The sequence below is a fragment of the Ovis canadensis genome, chromosome 14, assembly GCF_042477335.2.
Source record: "Ovis canadensis isolate MfBH-ARS-UI-01 breed Bighorn chromosome 14, ARS-UI_OviCan_v2, whole genome shotgun sequence".
NCBI classification, from domain to species: domain Eukaryota; kingdom Metazoa; phylum Chordata; class Mammalia; order Artiodactyla; family Bovidae; genus Ovis; species Ovis canadensis.
The window spans coordinates 54064717-54084581 of record NC_091258.1 but is presented as its reverse complement, the minus strand read 5'-3'; the positions used below and the strand labels follow the sequence as shown (position 1 = coordinate 54084581).

Here is a 19865-nt window from a genome sequence, read left to right as displayed (position 1 = left end):
GTGGTCACTCCTGGCAACGTGGCCTAGCCCTCCGTGGTGCTGCAGTCCTCCTCAGACGCTTCCAGTGTCTCAGCAGAAGTGAATTGCAAACGAGGCTAGGACTCCAGGAGTAGACAGTGTGTTTCATGGGTGTTTAAGCAGCGGCATTAAGTGCTATCGGAATCTCTGGAATGTGCAGCGCAGATTTATGTGTCTTAACAATTCTTTACTGGTTCATAATAAGCCAGCGGACTCACACTTTATTTTAATACTAATTTTGTCCTAGAAGAAGGGAATACTGATGCATGACAAGAACAACACAGCTAAGCTGGCATCTACTTAATAAGTGTAGCAGTGAATTGCCTCCAATACTGAAATATTTATCGAAACTGAGAAGGGAAAAAAAGGAAAAGGGTAAAAAAAAAACTTTAAAAATGACCCTCACCAGGGTGTTGCCACATCTTTAACAGTGGGCAATGCAGTGCCTTGAGGTGCCTCAAACTGTCTTTCATTTTCTAGACTTAATGGCTGATTGCAGAAATCAATGTTGCCATTAGTAACAGGGTATTTGTTATGGCATGATTTCCTCTGTTGTTAGGCTGCAGAATGATTACAGTATTAGCGAGATGCTTTCTTTATAAAGGGCTAGAGATATAACTTTCAATTTACTATCCATTAGTAAGGGGCTTTGGAAATATGGATGAAGGCAACAAGCTTACCTGCTGTTAGGTAGTGATTTTAATTTAGCTGTCTTAGGATAGTGGGATTTTTTTTTTCTTTTTTTTTCCCCCCTCAAACTGGGCCAGGAAGCTTCAGCATTTCACAGACATTTTGATGACAGATTTTCTGCTTTGCTATTTTAGACCCCAAAGCTGTATCGCCCATGTAACACAGTACAATTTAAGACATGAAGTCGCGCATCTGTGTTGCAAACCTCTGTGCTTTTCCAAACCATCAGAGGAGAATGATGTGGTTCTTCAGGTTATAGACACATAACAGGTGAACCGAGCTGTACTTTCGGAAGGGGACTGGAGACAGGTTAGGTCTAAGAAGAGATAATGCAAGGCCCAAATGAGACAATTATGGGCATACAGTTGGGGGCACAGATCATGAAGGTCTGAACTTACACAATCACATCCATGGATGGAGCCAAATGGCAGCTCCTGGGTTCCTGAGGCAATGGCAGATGGGGGTCAGGGAATGAAATGGGGCCAGGCAATCTTAGGGGCAAGGTAGGCTATGCCCGCTGGCAAACATACCAACCTGCCACCTCTCCACCACACGGGAGAAGGACTGACTTACTTTCCTGGTGGCCAGGGCTCAAGGGAAGGTCACAGAGTTGAAATGACAGCCTTCTCTTAAGGCAGGGCCCACAGGCAAGGTCCACACAGCACCAGGACCACATCGCAGTGACCTCAGGGCTGACCTGGAAGGGGAGCAAGGGCCCCTCCCCACTGAGGCCAGCACAGAATCAGGCCCCGGGGTAGGGAGAACCCTGGCTCTGGCCACTGTTCCCCATCTCCCCCAACAACCTACCTGAGGAGGACGGCGAGGAGGGGTGCGGGCTGTCCTCCTGGGCGCTCCCGGTCTGCGAGAGCCCGCCTCCAACCCCGCTCTCCTCGGTGACGTTGGAGGAGCCGGGCGTGGTGGAGCGGCTCACCGACTGGGACTCCTGGTCGCTGCCCGAGCCGCGCCGCTCGTCGGGGCCCCCGTGCAGCCCATCCTCGTCACCCCTGCGGTCCCTCTTGTGTACACGGGAGTGCACGACCACCTGGTGGTAGGTGCGGAACACTCGGCCGCAATCCGGGCACTCGGTGGGCTTCTCCTTCAGGCTCCCGGGACCCTGCAGGTTATACTCGAGAGCCTGGTTGAGCCCGTGTGACAAAAAATCCCGACTGCCTTCTAAAGGGTCGAGCTTATTTGGCAGGTCTCTCTGATTGCCCACTTTAGTGCTGTGAACCAAATCAGCAGGCATTTTCTGCTTGGAGCCATCTGCTCCCACTAACACGTACTCCCGCTTCTCCTTATCAAACAGAACTCCGGCGTTTGCCAAAGTGTCTTCGTGGTTGCGCTGTAGCTGGTGCTCTTTAGACAAGAAGCCGTGTTCCATGGCCATGCCCCTGGCCATGAGCTGCCAAGCCTGGTAGCTGTTCACGGGGTCCATCTCAGCAGCCTTGGCCGCCGCCTGCAACCGCTCGATGCAGCTGGATTTCAGCGGCGGCACCAGGTTGAGGCATCCTAGGAGGGAGTGCTTGTCGCCCTCAGGGACACCGTGGGCCATGCTGGAGATGGGGGTCAGCAGCTTCCCCACCACCTCCTTCTCTTTCAGGGGCAGCTCGCCTTTGCCGTAGAGCTGGCTGGGCTCGCTCAGGCTGGCTTTGTCTGCGGCCATGAAGCCGCTCTGCAGGCAGGAGAGATACCTGGAGTACAGGTTGGCATGGGCCTCTTGGGACATGCCGCCCATGGGCACAGGCACCTCGGGGTCGCTGGGGGACTTGTTCTTCACGGACAGCTTGTTGAGGTGGACCTTCATGTGGTTCTTTAGGAACCAGGGCTCTTTGAAGCGCCGGCCGCAAATCTGGCAGCAGTGCTCGAAGGAGTCCTTGTGCTTCCGCATGTGGCCCTTCAGGAACCACGCCTGGCTGAACACCTGCCCACACACCTCGCAGCGGAACTCGTTGGCAGACTGCTCCCCGCCGCCGTTGGGGCCCTGGCCCTGGGCCGACTCGGCCGTGATGTGGGCCTTCTCCACGTGGCTTATGAGCTCCTCCTCCTGCGAGGCAGCGAAGTCACACAGCGTGCACTTGTAGGGCTTGTGCAAGATGCGGATGTGGCGGTCTAGCTCCTCCCGCTTCTTGAACTTGCCCTTGCAGAAGGTGCAGCGGAAGCCAGCGGCGGGGGCCACCGCATCCTCCTGCACGCTGGCCGGCTTGGGCGAGGGCACTGTGTTGGCCACGTCGGGCACGCTGTGGTTGGTGGGCAGGGCCAGGTTGCAGGCGGCCAGCGGGGCCTGCTGGGCGTGCGCCAGGGGCTTCAGGTCGGGACGGGGCTGAAGCAGGCTGCTCTTCATCTGCTTGTCCCGCAAGATGGCCCTCTCCTCCAGCTCGTGCAGCAGGCGGTTTTCCTCGCGCACCCGCCCGCGCCCCTTCCCAAGATTGCCCAGCTTGTGGGTCCGCAGGTGGATCTTGAGGTTCCCTTTCTGCGCCGCCCGGTGGTCGCAGTACGGGCACTTGAAGGGCTTCTCGCCGGTGTGAGTGCGCATGTGCAGAGAGAGGATGCTGTTGAAGCGGAAGCGCTTGCCGCACAGTGGGCACGGGTACTTCCGGTTTTTGCGGGCGTCGTCCTCGATGTCGCTCATCTGGGACATGATGCCCAGGTTCTGACCGTTGAGGAACTGCTGCAGATCCACCCGCCCGTTGAGGCTGGTGTCCACGTCCCGGCCCAGCTGGTTGGCCAGGAGCGCCATCTGACTGCCCATGGGCTGGCCACTCATGGGCACGTGGGCTTTCTCGTCGAGAGGCGCGGGGGTCTTCTCCTCGGGGTTGGGCCGCGGATGTAGCTCGGGGAAAGCATGGCTGAGCTGGGAGGTGATCTGGTGCAACTTCTGACTCATGGCATACTGGCCGTTCAGGACGGGGCCGCTCAGATGGGGCTCTGCTTCCGGCGCCGCCGAGGACACTCCAAGGCACAGACTGGCTTCTTCCATCCCTGAAAATAAAGAAAGAGTTCAGATCTGTGCCAGGTACCGTGGCACAGTGAATCAACAGCATCAGCTGGTGGGGAATTTGCATTGCACGCCTTACCTACACATAATAATGCTAAGGAATTATAGTCAAAAACAATAATAAAAAAATGAATTATTAAATGCCAATTATGCAATATGGCATTGCTCCTCCAATTTGTTTTGGCGATAGATCGTCTTCCTTGTATTTTCTATTTACAGACTGCAATTATTCATTCACGTTTAAATTATTAATGTTTTACCACTTTCAACACCTAATAACAAATCAGGGGTCTACGTGTTAAACGTTTCCTCCTCTCCCCCCTTTAGCACCTGCACCTGTTGGTTCAGTTCAGAGTTTGTCAAGGAGCAGAATGGCTTTAACTAAAACACCAAACTGACTCACTTGGAACTTTTGTTTCTGGTTACTATATTCAATACGTTCGCCAGTTGGAGATGAAAGAGATTATTTTATGATTTGGCAAAAAAAAATCCAACCCAATGGCACGATATTTACTGGTACATAATAAAACAAGATAATGTTTTGGGAAAAAATAAAGTAAAGGACAGGCTTTAGAACAATAAAAGGGATTTTGCTTTAGTCAACAAAAAGTGCAGTAATATCTCATTAAGCTGATTAGTATGCTGCTTAGAAACAGTACTAGGTGCTGTAACACATGATTATAATCATAAAAATCCTTCAGTGTTTGCAAGGAAGCATTAACGAGGTATATTAAATTTTAAGGAGACTGCGAGTAGCGGCTTTGCAAACCTTAGAGATTAAGATTTAACCCTTCTGTTACGAAACACTGTTATTTTGTTATTTGGTAACCGTGCCCATCAAAAGAAGTATACATTATCTCATGATGGAATCTTAGTGGATTGTTGAGACTGCTCAAATTTGGGTAGGGGGTAAAGACTTACACCGCAGAGTGGGCTTACCCTGTTCTTCAACTGGCATGATATCTGCAGCAGAGACTTTGATTGGGCTTAAAGAGATCTTTTATAGAACTGGATAAAAACCAATTAAAATCCAGGGACGATGCCATAGGAAGTCTCAACCAAGTTTGAGTGTTTTTAATAACTTTCCCAATATACAGTAATGAGTACAAATTGTACCTGCAGTATGTGTTTTGCAGAAAATTAGAACTCAAAGCTGTTTGTTAAACACTAACACTCAAAGCAGGTCTGCATAATTGTCTTTAATAGTCCTCTCTGCCCCTCTCCAGCCTATGCAGAATTGCTAAAGCCAGATCGTTCTGGGATGGAGCAGAAGGAATAGTCCCCTCTATAGCAGAGCATGTGGGGAGCTCAACTTTGAAAGGCAATGAATCCATGCCTGGGGTCCTTCTATTTCCAGATCTGTCTTCCACTTGAAGGAGTCCAAATTTGTTTCCTGCCACTGAAACAGTTATCGCACATCCATCCCCTTTGTATCCCAACGTTTAGATGTGTTGGCCAGCCAGGTGGTCCAGGAGTACGGCTTAACCCCAGCCAGGATTGATTCCTGGGCCAAGCAGTTCCCCAGGGGAACGTGTGGGGACAGAGCTCAACTGCGGAGGAAGCACATTCAGCCCTGGTGGGGTCGGCTGCCTACTGGGCTTCCAGCCAGGCAGACTGTGTGTGGATGGAGGTTCTCCAACAGGAGACCTGACTTCCTTGGCAAGAGGACAGAGGCTGTGAGTCTGTCTTGCAAGAGAGGAGAAGAAAAAGACATGATGTTTATTTCCAGGAGGGAGAGAAACTGCAACCATGGTGCAGGGTTAACTATCCATGAACAACTACACACACTCACACACACAGACAAGCACGTGGTCACTTGGAGTAAAAGAATGCTTTCAGTTTGTCTCTGGTGGCAGTCTGTACTCAAAAAACAAAATAAAAAGCGGAAAGGAAGGAAGGAAGAAAGAAAAAAGCTCATTTTGGAGCCTGGTCAGAAAGGAGTAATTTCTCATGGAGATTCTTGCATTCATTCAGTAGACTTGCTGAGTTTCTACCATGTGCCAGGCCCTGTCCTTGGCACTGAAGATGCACTAGTGGATAAGACTGGCCAGCCCCAGCACTCATGGCACCTGCTGACCAGCAAGGAGGAGCAGGCCCAGTGTGAGAAGTTGCTGGAGCGGGCCTGGGACCGAGAAGGGCCCTGTCTAGAGCCATTTTACCACCTTCAAGCCCCATCCAGCTGCTCTGGCTCCTCTCCTGAGCAAACACGGATCATAACCCCAAAGCCACTTGGGAGTGCTCAAAATTCCACCCAACAGCTCTGGGGAAGTTTGGAAAGTCCAAAGCCAACACGGATGGCCCACTGCCAAAAGCTGCCCAGTTGGCCTGCTCAGAAGACATGAATCCAGGAAGACGGGCTATTTTCAGGTTACTGCTGCTGAGCTGACGCCAGTTAAGCAGGAGGGAGAGGAGGCTGAATGTGCAATACAGCAAGACCGCACATCAGGTTGGATGAGCAGCATCAAGCTGAGGACCACATCCCCCACCTCCAGTCATGCTGTACACGTAACAGCTCAACTTGCCAAATAATGAACCTGAGGCATTTTCAAGTTAGCTTTGAATATGGAATTCTTTTATTATGCTCAATTTCTTTTCCCCCCACAGTCAACAAAGCTTTTTTTAAACACCCTTTAAGCAACCAGTCTTAAGGAGCCATTGTTGACCACAGAATATTCCAGAATATGCTGAGGCACCAGCGGCTCCATCCCCTCATGCAGGTCTCAGCTACATATCCCCTTCTCACAAAGGCCCTCCATGTCCACCTCAACACAGAAAACTTAAGCCCCAAAGCCTCTCTCTACCCCATTATCTTACTTTCTTCTTCAGGGCACTTATCACAGGAGGGGGTGCAGTTTTCTTATTGACCCTCTTGCATATGTGCAGGCAGGATCATGTCTTCCTTGATCACAAATAAAGCCTCAGGGCCTAGAGCAGAGCTGTATTATTATAAGTTCAGATCGTTATAACTGAATGGATGATGATTGAACAGACCCTATAAACATAGCCCATAAACGAAGGCTAGCCTGTAGTAGAAACACTTTCACTCCAACTTCATGGAAATCAAATTCAGCTTTTGCACAAGTCCTTGAACATCCAGCAATCTGAATCTGTCAGAGTCAGAAAGGTCCTGGGTTTCCACCCAGAATCTGGTGGTCTAGAAGTAGCCAAGGGAGAACCATGCCCCTCCACCAGCATTTCCACTGTAAGTACTCACAGTGGCCATCTGGGCTTGGATCACCTCTGACCCCAGCTGCTGGCACTAGGAGACAGAGAGCAATTAGGTCCTTCAGAACTTGATCAGCCATCCTGGGGTCCCTGGGAGAACCCAGAATTTCAGCAGAGCTGAAGGAGATGCTCTGAGGATTACGGCCCTCAGCCCCTCTAATGAGCCCCAGCAAAGACTGTGCTGAGCCCCACAGTGTGGCAGGGTCAGACATCATCTCAGAATGCTCTGTGAGACCTGACACCCTGTGATTCCACGAGCAGGTGCAGGCGCAGCCATGGGTCAGTCACAACCAATGCCAGCTGATAGACTCAGAGCAAGAAAGGGGAGTGTGAGTTCTTGGAAAGAGCAAGGGGTAATTGGTGTGCTGTTCCTGGGCCAAAGCAGCCGAGGCAGGACAAGCTGGCCCCAGGCCCAGCCTGAGACTCACAAAACCTGGGTCAGCCCCAATTTCTCCAGCCCTGACACTTCACCCATCCAGAATTCCTTTACCCCTTATCTCACTCATTCAGTAAATGCTTCCCTGGGGCCTTTATGTAACTGCCCTCAAGGGCTTCTAGGTCAAAGGGGCCAGTGCAGGCAAAGCCATCAGTAAGGGGGAAGCAATGAAAAGGCCCCAGAGAGACTGAATTCAAAGTTGAGAGAAAGGAGAAACCATTGCAATCGAGGTAAATAGGTGTGTGTGTGTGTGTGTGTGTGTGTGTGCACATGAGTGTGTGTGTACAGGAATATGATTGTGTTGGGGGAGGGGGAGCAAGCCCCTAAGTGAATTTCCTCTAGCAAGAAATACAAGAAATCCCTGGGAAATAAAGGGATCACTTATCCTACTGATAAAAGGTCGGATCTAACGCAGCCCTAAGAGCTCAGGGGCTGGGAGGTGGGGCTGCCTCCAGGGGCTCATGGTTCTGGGAGAAGGTGGCATTTCTCCTTTTCCCATCCTCAAGGAGCAAGCACAGGGAAAACGCCTTCCCTTTGGGACCACAGTGCTTCCTCGTAGAACGTATGTCAGTGTCCCTGGCAGACACTCTCCTGTCCTGACAAAGGGGGCAGACACACACATCCACAGGCAACACTGCCCCACATGGTCCCTAATAACCCGGGAGCACTTTATCCCAAGTACCAACCCATCCTTCACTCGCCAGCGCTGGCCCTGGAGCACCCTGGCACACCTGTGCCAGGGCTCTGGACCCACACTAAGAAGCCAGGAGCCAGTGCAGGGTAGGCCATGACCCTGGGCTGAAGGCAACGGGGCAGCTGGGACCGTCTGAGGAACCTATACAATAACCCATCTAACCCTCTCACCTCGGTAGGAAAACCCTTAGCAAAACCAAAAAGCAGTAAACTGCTAAACATGGGGGACAGCTCGCCCAGCCATCAGCTCGTGGCTCCAGCCCAAAGTGTAGCAGGAAGATCAGTAAACCCTGGGTGACTCATGGAAGGAACCAAACGGTACGGAATTTACTGAACTGTGGACAGGCAGCCAGATGAGGCTGGGAAGGGGACACGGTGAACTGTCGATTCATGTGTCAGCCCTCCAGCATGGAGACACTGCACATCCCACCCTAGTCCCGATCTATCCTGAGCCCAGGGTCATGGTGGGGCGTGGGGGCACTCAACCCTACTGTCCATATTAAGGAAGACCCAGGCCCGGGCCTGAGTCCTGCCCACCATGGCATTCCTCACCTGGAAATGCCAGACCCACCTCTGAACACAGGCAGGGGCCCCAGCTGAAAGCTTCTGAAGGCTAGAGGGTTTCTACTTGCTCTGCAATTTCATGATGAGGGTATTCTCAGCATATGAAACCCACCACTGGATGCACAGATTATCAAAATGCATTCTGTCTCCTCACCCCCGTCATTGCAGGTACCGTGAGCCATTCAGCTGCCTTTGATGGTGCTAATAGTTATTTTGATTTTGCATTTCTGCCTTCAAGACTATTTCCTGTGATATCAATGACAAAAGTTTTCACTTAACTCTTCCAATAGAAAACCTAATTGTATCTTTCACTCAGAATGAAATTTGAAACTATCAGGACACCAGAAATGCCAGCTGCTAGGAGTCTAAATAAATTTTACACAAAAACACAGTTTCATTTTGCTAGCACAGGAAAAAAAAAAAGTAATCTTATGAATAGCCCAAAAAATATAGATCTTGCCAGTAAGTTGCATGAAGGAGTTTTATCCTTATACCATGAAAAAGAATAGCTGGGAAATAAAATGACTTTCAAAATAACCATTTCAACTGGATTTTTAAAAATCAAATATTGTTGTCTAGCCAAGCACAGCTAAATATTCCCTTTTTATCAATGAGGTGAAGGCACTGCCCCCAGAACCCTTGCAGGAGATCAACACCCCCAGTGGCTGGGCAAGGAGTGGGGGGCGTGGGTTCACAACAAGGGTTGCAAACACCACTGTGGGTTTTACCCCCAAATCATGTCACAGTAGGCAGTTCTGGCGGTAGGTGGACCTGTTTCCTGGGGGGGTGCAAATGACCCTTGGCCCTTCCCCACATGCACCTTGTTTTCTTAACACTTGAGATAAGCAGTAATTAAGACAACTTCACCTAGAATACAATGGCTTCTTATTAAATACCATTTTTCCAATTGTTGTAGCTCAAATGGTTTAACCAAGGTTGTTATAAGCATAATACACTCCTGTTCTGAAATACAGAACACCAGACTACTGAACCTTTTCAGGGTCATTAAACAGCTGTAAACATTATTACAAAAATAAACCAGAGATTTCATGCTTACATTTTGGCCTAGAGCTTGCGATGCTGAGCAAGTACATTTTTTCATCTCTTACAATCAACACTGGTGACATTTGGGCATCCAAACAAATTACATCACAAACATTACTGAGGTGGGCAGGGTACTGAGTGGTTTATTTGCCAGATGATTAATAGATAAACAGGAGGGCAGCACGGGTGACCTGTTCTGTTTTGACTGATGTGTAGGCAACGCTATGAGACAGGGCCAGAAACAGTTAAATCCTTGCTGGATTTATTAATGAAAATATGATATTCAACTAGGGCTGCAGCGTATGGCAACTGTGTAGCCAGAAGAGTCGAGTTGGAGAGCACGGTCAAACTCCCCAACCTCCCCTTCTGGGTGGAATGCTGGCCAAAGTCTCAGGGTGGTCTCTGTCTGTAAAGGGGAGCAGGACTCAGTTGAACCGAGCGGTCCTACAGAAGCCCAGGCAGTTTCAGTATTGGTGGGGCAAGAGTTGGAGGACTTAGAAGAAGAAGAAAAAAGTAACCTCTCTTTGAAGACTTTGGATGATTTCAAAATTCTCAAAGGCCAAGAGGTCTCTCCAGCATGTTGGCTTTTGGACAGGTTGAAACTAGCCCAGAACTGAAGACAGAGAATGAACACCTCAGATGGGAAAGGGAAACACCCACCCAGAGCTCTCCTGGTCCTCTTCTCCGGTCGAGCAGACTTCCGTCAGTAGTTCCTGGCTCACTATCTGCCCACCCCACACAAAGCCAGGCAAACAGGGGATGGAATTAACCTCGTGTGGGGTAGTCGTTAAGACTGTGGATTTGTCAGGCAGCGAGAGCTCGCAAAAGAAATAGCAATAATTGTCATCATCACCATCGTCACGGCAGCCACCACTCATCATCACCGTTTACATCAGCCACAGAATCCGAACCCTTATCATCTTCTCATGCTCATCATCGTCCTCCTCTCCACGGCAACATCAGGCATCAGCACCAGCACTGTGCCAGTTCCTCCCCAACCTTTATCTCATTTAGCTTCACAGAACCTAGGATGGTAGGCTCCATACTGGCCCAATACGAAAAATGAGGAAACTGAGGCTCAGAATATGTAAGCCTCAGAATGTCACACAGCTGGGAAGCCTGACTCCCGAGCCCAAGCAGGACATGCTGGAGGGAAGGCTGCTCCCTTGATGTCCGCACCATGTTCAGTCTTGCTAGGCTGGATGCTGACAGATGCCAGCACCTTCCTTTGTGAAACATGTGGAAACAAAGGAAGCCTCAGCTCACGGGAAATCTCAAAGGAAGCCAAGGAACCAGAGCCGTCACAGCCACGTGTGCCCAGAGTGGAAACAGGCGGTATGTTCCAAAGAAAGCACCACTGGGGGGTGGCATGGTGGGGTGGGTGCAAGAGGGCACTTTGGGGCTAGAAATGCCACGTCTGTCAATCGCTGGTTGGGGGAGGGTCACACAACCACTTATTTATATTATCTTGTTTTCTTAAGATCCCTAAGAGTAGATACATTAGTCCACCTGTTCCACCTGTTGGGTGGGTTATTCTCCCAACTAGACTGGAGTAAGGAGAGAGAAGGCACTGGAAAGGCCACTAACATGCATCTGGTTGTCAGTTCTTCCACTGACATCTGTTTGACCTTGGGCACCTGCCTGAGCCTCAGTTTCTTTGTCTGTAAAATGGACTGGTATTAACTGTCCTACCCGCGTCACAGGATTTTGAGAAGGCAAATGGATTTGCAGGAGAGAGAAAGTAGCATTTAAATGACAGAGGACTGTGCCCTGTGTAACCTTTCTCAGGAGCTGACCACAGCAGCCTTCGAGATCCAGAGAGGACCTTCATCTGGGAGTAGAGCAAATGCTGAGCGCTGAAGGACATAATAACCAAGGCGCAAGCAAGGCACATAAAAGTGGTTAATAAAGACTCACTCATTGCCAACTTTCTAGGTGCATCTGTAAAGTGGACCTCACATCACTCAATAACACTTAATGCCTACACAGAGATGCACAAGCAAGACCAGGTCTTGCCTTTGAAGCTAACTCATGGAAGGGAAACAAATGAACGGAAACCCCAGAGCAGGGTCCAGTGCTGGAACGAGGACTCATCAACATGCTGTGAGGCTGGGAGAGGTGGAAAGGGGATGCAACGGGGAGAAGGGACGAAAGATCGGTGAGGAGAACACCTGGAAAGAGCCTGGAATAAGCAGAGAAGAGGAAGAAGGGTGTGTTGGACCGAGGGGTCAGTGTATACAACATGGGGCCTCAGCATAGAATGTTCCTGGGAAAGACAGGGAGGGCGTGGCCAAGCGCAGACTATGTCAATCTATGGAACATGGGGTTTATATCTGGGGCAAAACAGGGGCTCAAGAAGCCCCCTCTGGAGTCATCAAATAACTCACATGCCTCACAGCACCGCTGGGACACACGAGCAGTTTTCTACCAAATGCGGATCAGAGGAGATACATATTCTTCAAAATCTTCTATTTTTGAGAAAAATAGAAGGTGAAAATAAACTCCTGGACCACAAACCAAACATGTAAGGGCTGAAGTTCTCACCATGGTGAGGGTTACCCCTGCATGAGACAGAAAAGGATACTTCGAGTTTGGAAGAAGACACTGGTCTCCCCTCTTCCTCTTTGTAACAGCAAAACAAATGGAAGTAGGACTACTCCAAAAATCTTGGCAGCCCACCCAAGTCTCTCCAAGGGTGGCAGCCCAAATCTACCTTCCATGCACCTTCCTGATGTTGCCTCCTCCAAGAAGCCTTCCTGGATTTGCCCCAGGCTGGAGGCGATCACTCAATCCCCATAGCTCCCATGCAATTTCTCTGGAACGGTTAAGACATTGATGGTGCCATACTACACGGTTATCAGAGGTCACACTTCCTCTGCTGTGGGCCTTTCTGAGAGTAAGCGTCTTATCAGCCCTGCCTGTAGCTCCTGGAGGATCCAGTCCTACTCAGATCTGTCCTCTAGCTTCTGATGATCACAGTGCAGGAAAGAAAGATGGCCTAGAGTATCACAAAAATGGGCAGCATGTTGTGAGCCACAGCCCAGGCCTCTCCCCTAGGATCTCAGCCATCAAGTGGTGTTTCCATTCCTCTCAGATGGGATGATTTGGGAAGGAAATGATCCCCTAATTTGCTATAATTGATTTATCTGAACTGTGTCCACCCCATCAGGGAAAGCAACTAAAACTATATATATAAGCTTTTAGTGACTGCCCTAACTTTGAAATATCACAAAACTGAGAAAGATACCAGCAGTTGTCATGAAGTGTATTGATTATTTCTCTCTCACTGGCTTTCTCGTTTCCTTTTTAAACAGACTTCATCACGAGAGGAAGTTAGATATTTAATCCCCTACTAACCTACCTTGGCTCCCTGCTCAGCCTCCGCACAGGGCTGAGAACAGGGCTAGAACAATTGGGGAACTGGGACCCACAGGATGCTCTACAGAGGGCAGGGTGCTCAGCTACACCTCACTCACCCTTTCACCCCTGATTAAAGTCGTTTAAGTCTGAGCCCTTCTGGACTATGATATCATGTTGAACAGTTTATTTCCATTTCACAGAAGCCTCAGATTTGATTCAGTGCAAAACTAAATATAATGTAGAATGCACATATGCAAGAGTGATCAAAGAGGGCCTGACTGTGAAATATTCATAGAAGCCAGCCCAGGGAGATTCGTTCACAGGGGCACCTGTCGAAGACATAAGCTCAGATACACATCATCTCCTAAGTACACACAATCCTTACTGAGCAAAAAATCCAGGCGCACCAGTGGGGCCTCTGCTGCCTGTGACTACTGGGCTCAGACCAGTAGTCGGGGCCCAAGGCCAAGCCAGGACCTCACTCCTTTGTGGCCCTTAGGATCCCCAGTTCAACATCTCCAGCTCCTGTACAGGTCACCAGGCTGCCTGGCCTGCTTCTGCCAAGCCAGACTCCTGGGAGAGGAGGGAAGGCTGGGCCAGGCTCTTATCCCAGCAATGGGTGACACTGCCACAGGCAGGCAGACTCCGGGAAAGAGGATGAATTTCCAGCAGTTCCCATGTGCTTGAGGACAGAACGTGTATGTGCATACTAAGTCACTCGTTGTGTCCAACCCTGTGTGACCCCATGGGGTGTAGCTCGCCAGGATTCTCCAGGCTAGAGTACTGGAGTGGGGTGCCATGCTTTCCTCCAAGGGCTCTTCCCGACCCAGGGACCGAACCTGTGTCTCTTATGCCTCCTGCATTGGCAGCCAGATTCTTGACCGCTAGTGGCTCCTGGGAGGGAGCACCCTCTGCCAACTCTTGCTCAAACCTGTCAGAATTGGGAGAGAGAACTGCCTTTTCTGAGCGAGCAGATGAGGGGCCTTCCTGCCCTCATGTGCCTCTCAATCCCTCTGTCTGGCACACTCTCCCTGCCCTGTCTACTTGTTCCCTGTGCCCTGTCCTTCCGTGGGTAAATTAAATGCCACCTCACCCAGGAGGCCGTCCTCAATGCCCCGGCCCCAGGGTGGAACCCTCGTGTCTGTCTCCAGGGCTCCTCCTGGCTGACTCTTTTCCCCTTCCAGTGGTTTTCACACTGGGTTGGCTCTGTTTGTGCACTTGACCAGAAGCCCCCTGAGGATAAGGACCATGACCATCACCTTCACTGGGGCACCTCCAGCACTGGCACAGAGCCAGGAACAGAGGATGCACTAGATAAATATTTGCCAAAAGTAAAAATGATTGAATTAGGGAATGAATGAATGAGTGAACAGACCGAGCAACAAATGCTGCAGGCCTGGCGCACAGCATTTCTCATGGAGGAGAGAAGGAGACCCAGGGGAGAAAGACAGACCACAGGCCACTCCTGGGACACCGGGGCAAGCCATGCTCTCCGCTCCTCAGGGCACAAGCCAGGTAAGAAGTGTGTTCCATGGATGGAGCCTTATGTCAAATGTTGCTATCCTTGCAGCCACCTCCAACCCCAGCCTTCACACCTTCTGTGAAGAGCTGATCCCACTCTGTCTCATGGTGCATTATCTGGGTCCCTGTCTCACCCCTGCCATCCTGTCTAAGACCTCCAGGGACCAATATCTGACCCAAACAGAAGGCTTCGCACATAATATATACCTACAGATTCCAGCTGAATAGACTCCAAACCCCTCAACCTGCTCTTTATAAACCCACATTGCTTCTGGCTGCTCTGCCTCCCTCAGTCTACCTGCTCCTGCAAACATCCACCCATTCATTCATTCACTGAGCATTTCCTGATGACCCACCATGAGCCGGGTACTGTGCCAGGCTTTGCAGAGAAAACGCTCAGACTGCTCCCAAGCAAGAGGGCACAGGGACCCAAATCATCAGCTACAGAGACTGATAACATCTGAGTACTGTTCACTCACAAAAGGGTCAGGAGACCCAAAGGCTTCGGAGGGCAATGATCACATCTCCCTCGGAGCACGTCTCTTGTCAGGAGGACACCGCCACTCCCCTCATCCCTACTCTGAACCTCTGTTGACACTTCCCTCCCAGACCCCAGGCACCTGTCACCCCCCAGTTAAGAGCGAAGGAGCCACCGGAGCACAACAGAATGCCTTCTCTTGGTGACACGCACTCCACAGAGCAACCTTCCCAGGCCTAGAACAGCAAGCCCAGGGGTGGAGGGGAGGTGCAGGTAGCTCACTCCCCCAGGCAGGGGCTCCCACCTGCTCTCCCAGTGGGCATCTCCCGTGTAGCAGGTCTGGACACTCCAGACAACAGCCCGTCCCGCCTGGTAGGACAGAGCCTCCACCCCCTCCACTCTCTGAAACCACACACCTGCACCTCAGCCCAGACAGTTCTTAGCCTGGTGGGCCCCAGCCCCTCTGGGAGTCACAGCTTCCCAAGCATCAACCAAGGAGGCCAGCCAGGTGGGCCACTACCCTCAGCTACTGCCACTCCTCCTTTGTCCTGATTCATGCCTGCAGCCCACCTGACAAGGAAGGGATCTCCCAGCTAAGCCCCAAGCCTGAACCTTCACCAGAATGGCTGGAATTGAACTTCACTGATGCTGAACTCTAGGGGAGATATTAAAAATGAACGTTTCTCTTTTCACAAGGGAGAAAATGCCATTAGCGTGCATGGGTCCAGGGCCATCAGCGTGCAGCTGGTCCGCCCCCTACCTTGGACAGGCTGTACTTGATCGGCACAACCATGACACCAGTGTCTCCCCACCCTCGCCTCAGGAAGACCAGAGTTACTTCCTAAGGACAGACTTTCAGAAGGCACAAGGCATTTTTCAGCTTCAGGAGCTTGGTGTGATCTAAACAAGCAGCAAACAGCATTCAGAAGCACCCACAGTCAACGGCCCTGTGGCTAGTGAATTCTTTGGGGCCCTGGGACTCTCTATGACATGATACATGTCTTCCACTGCCAAAGGTGAACTGTGTCTTATTCCAAAAGACCTGAAGGCCCACGAGCTCCAATGTGGTACTTCCTCAGTTACCCATCTGTGACACAGGGCAATAATAAAATTATTGGGAGGATCAGCTCAGTTCATTTCAGTCGCTAAGTCATGTCTGACTCTTTGCAATCCCATGGACTGCAGCACGCCAGGCCTCCCTGTCTATCAGCAACTCCCAAAGTTCACTAGAACTCATGTCCATCAAGTCAGTGATGCCATCTAGCCATCTCATCCTCTGTCATCCCCTTCTCCTCCGGCCTTCAATCTTTCCCAGCATCAGAGTCTTTTCAAATGAGTCAGCTCTTCGCATCAGGTAGCCAAAGTACTGGAGTTTCAGCATCAACATCAGTCCTTCCAATGAACACTCAGGATTGATTTCCTTTAGGATGGGCTGGTTGGATCTCCTTGCAATCCAAGGGACTCTCAAGAGTCTTCTCCAACACCACAGTTAAAAAGCATCAATTCTTCGGTGCTCAGCTTTCTTTATAGTCCAACTCTCACATGCATACATGACTACTGGAAAAACCATAGCTTTGACTAGATGGACCTTTGTTCGCAAAGTAATATCTCTGCTTTTGAATATGCTATCTAGGTTGGTCATAACTTTTCTTCCAAGAAGCAAGTGTCTTTTAATTTCATGGCTGCAGTCACCATCTGCAGTGATTTTGGAGTCCAAAAATATAAAGTCTGCCACTGTTTCCACTGTTTCCCCATCTATTTACCATGAAGTGATGGGACCAGGTGCCATGATCTTCGTTTTCTGAATGTTGAGCTTTAAGCCAACTTTTTCACTCTCCTCTTTCACTCTCATCAAGGGGCTCTTTAGTTCTTCACTTTCTACCATAAGGGTGGTGTCATCTGCATATCTCAGGTTATTGATATTTCTCCCGGCAATCTTGGTTCCAGCGTATGCTTCATCCAGCCCAGCATTTCGTATGATGTACTCTGCATATAAGTTAAATAAGCAGGGTGACAATATACAGCCTTGACGTACTCCTTTTCCTATTTGGAACCAGTCTGTTTTCCATGTCCAGTTCTAACTGTTGCTTCCTGACCTGCATAAAGATTTCTCAAGAGACAGGTCAGGTGGTTTGGTATTCCCATCTCTCTCAGAATTTCCCACAGTTTATTGTGATCCACACAGTCAAAGGCTTTGGCATAGTCAATAAAGCAGAAATAGATGTTTTTCTGGAACTCTCTTGCTTTTTCCATGATCCAGCGGATGTTTGCAATTTGATCTTGGTTCCTCTGCCTTTTCTAAAACCAGCTTGAACATCTGGAAGTTCACGGTTCACACATTGTTGAAGCCTGACTTGGAGAATTTTGAGCATTACTTTACTAACGAGTGAGAGGAGTGCAATTGTAGAGTAGTTTGAACATTCTTTGGCATTGCCTTTCTTTGGGATTGGAATGAAAACTGACCTTTTGCAGTCCTGTGGCCACTGCTGAGTTTTCCAAATTTGCTGGCATATTGAGTGCAGCACTTGCATAGCATCATCTTTTAGGATCTGAAATAACTCAGCTGGAATTCCATCACCTCCACGAGCTTTGTTCATCGTGATGCTTCCTAAGGCCCACTTGACTTCGCATTCCAGGATGTCTGGCTCTAGGTTGGTGATCACACCATCGTGATCATCTGGGTCGTGAAGATCTTTTTTGTACAGTTCTTTGGATGGAACCCAGTACTTTATGTAAAGTCCTTGCAGTGGCATCTGGCACAGGGGGAGGAGCTCTACGTAGAGGCTGCCGCTGCTGCCTCTTCTCCTACGACCTCAGGGGCGATCCACATATCCACACCGCCCAGTCTCCATCATGCCTACAACCAGGCAGTCCTGGGCAGTCACCCTCCCCACCACCGGAAGCCAGATGCGCCCCAGGCCTGTGTGGTAGTCAAGGGGTTAATCACCTTATCTTTTTCTTTTAAAAAGCGTTTGCAGTTAATGAGGAAAAGTTGAACACCCCCATTTGAAATCTGGACAAAAGGCATGAGAAACAGGCAATTCACAGAAGAAATGGAATTTGGCTAATAACCATAAAAATGTCACTCCTGACTAGAAAGCAAAAAAGATTCAAAACAATAGCAAGGCTCCATTTTAATGTCGTTACAGGAAAGGCTATGCCCAGGCCTTGTAAGAACCCGCAACCTTCTCCATGAAACCGTGGTGCAGCCAAGGCAGAGCATGGAGGATGGTGAGGCCACCTTGCTCCAAACACAGCTTCCTTCCAGAGGAAGGACTCAGAGCTCCGGTGTGAGTCTTGAACACCATCAACTGTGGCTTCAAGCAAGCCAGCCTGGGAAGGTAAGCCTTCTAGAGAGTGCTTTCCCAAGAAGAGGTCTCAGCGTGAGAAGACAAAGCTCATACTTCCTGCTATACCCAGAGGAAACTCTTAGAAAGCATCAGAGCCCTGCCAAGGAAGCCAGTCTGCTGGGCAGTGGCTTGTGTGTGGCGGTTATGGCTGGACCCAACCAACCGGCCCCACTTACTGGAGACCATGGCCCCATGCCTGATGCCAGCCTGTCTCAGTGTGCTCTCTCCGACTCCCATGGGCTCTCTCCACTTAAGGCAAAAACCAAACCACACTGTTTTCCCTGAGCCACAACTAAGAATTCATGCCAGTCATCCAATCTCACTTCCTACCTTCTCCTCAACTGCTTGGGGAGCGTGTCTCTACTCCATGCATGAGCTCTAGTATCTCTTCTCTCTTTTTACAGATGTGCTTCAGATGATAGCAGGGTGGCAAAACTAGGGAAACCTCAGAGATCATCCAGCTCCTACTCACTTAGCCTGATGTGCCCATTTAGCAGATAGGCAAACTGATGCCAGAAGATAAGTGATGACCCCTCCCAAAGTTACAAAGCAAATTAGTAGATATGTGTCTGTATTTTACTTCCCTTCGTTACCTCCTAAGCAATCAAGAAATTTAGTAGGTGCTAAGTAAATGCTGCAGAGAAGGCAATGGCAACCCACTCTGTTATTCTTGCCTTGAAAATCCCATGGATGGAGGAGCCTGGTAGGCTGCAGTCCATGGGGTCGCTAAGAGTCAGACATGACTGAGTGACTTCACTTTCATTTTTCACTTTCATGCATTGGAGAAGGAAATGGCAACCCACTCCAGTGTTCTTGCCTGGAGAATCTCAGGGATGGGGGAGCCTGGAGGGCTGCCGTCTATGGGGTCGCAGTTGGACACGACTGAAGCAACTTAGCAGCAGCAGCACCAAGTAAATGCTGGCTTGCTGACTGAGTAGATGAAAGAAGAAATAATGCATAAATAAATAGATGGGCAGGGCAACCAACAAATTCTGGAATGTCTTTGCCTCTGCCCCTCAGCAGCCAAATAGGGGCCAGCAGCTACCAGAAGACTTCCATAATACACCTTCCACCACCAGATCCCAAACTTACCAATCTCTCTTTTTTTTTCATAATTCCTTCTCCAATCAGATAATATAAAATTAGACACTTGATTATATCATGTCTTGTGTTTTTTGACCATTCTTGGGGTACGTACAATCAAGAAGTCTGGCAGCCTGGGGCCTCCCAGCTTCTGCAGAGCTTGGAGCATGGCGTGAAGCTCATGAACCAGCTGCTGCTGAGTCTATGCCACCCTCCGGGGTGTGAGATCCTCCGAGGAAGGCGGTCAGGGGCTGCAACCAGCACTCCCAGGACAGAAGAAGCTCAGGATTTCCCCAAATCTTTCCAGAGAAAGCAAAAAGAATGAAGATGGAGCAGAGGCCAGAGATACCCCCCATTTAGAAACAGTCTTCAGGAAGCAGACAGGAGAGAACGTTTCCATTCGCTCGT

The 19865-nt window shown here is 49.9% G+C and overlaps 1 protein-coding gene across 2 annotated transcripts in view; it reads right to left on the bottom strand.

Moving 5' to 3' along the window:
• Positions 1 to 19865, bottom strand: part of ZNF536 (zinc finger protein 536) — a 331324-nt gene that overhangs the window by 246991 nt on the left and 64468 nt on the right. For both annotated transcript variants that reach the window (XM_069548992.1, XM_069548993.1), the window contains exon 2: positions 1516 to 3687. In XM_069548992.1, coding sequence (XP_069405093.1) covers positions 1516 to 3685 — 2170 coding nt within the window. In that variant the 5' untranslated portion in view covers positions 3686 to 3687. The remainder of the gene's footprint in view (positions 1 to 1515; positions 3688 to 19865) is intronic.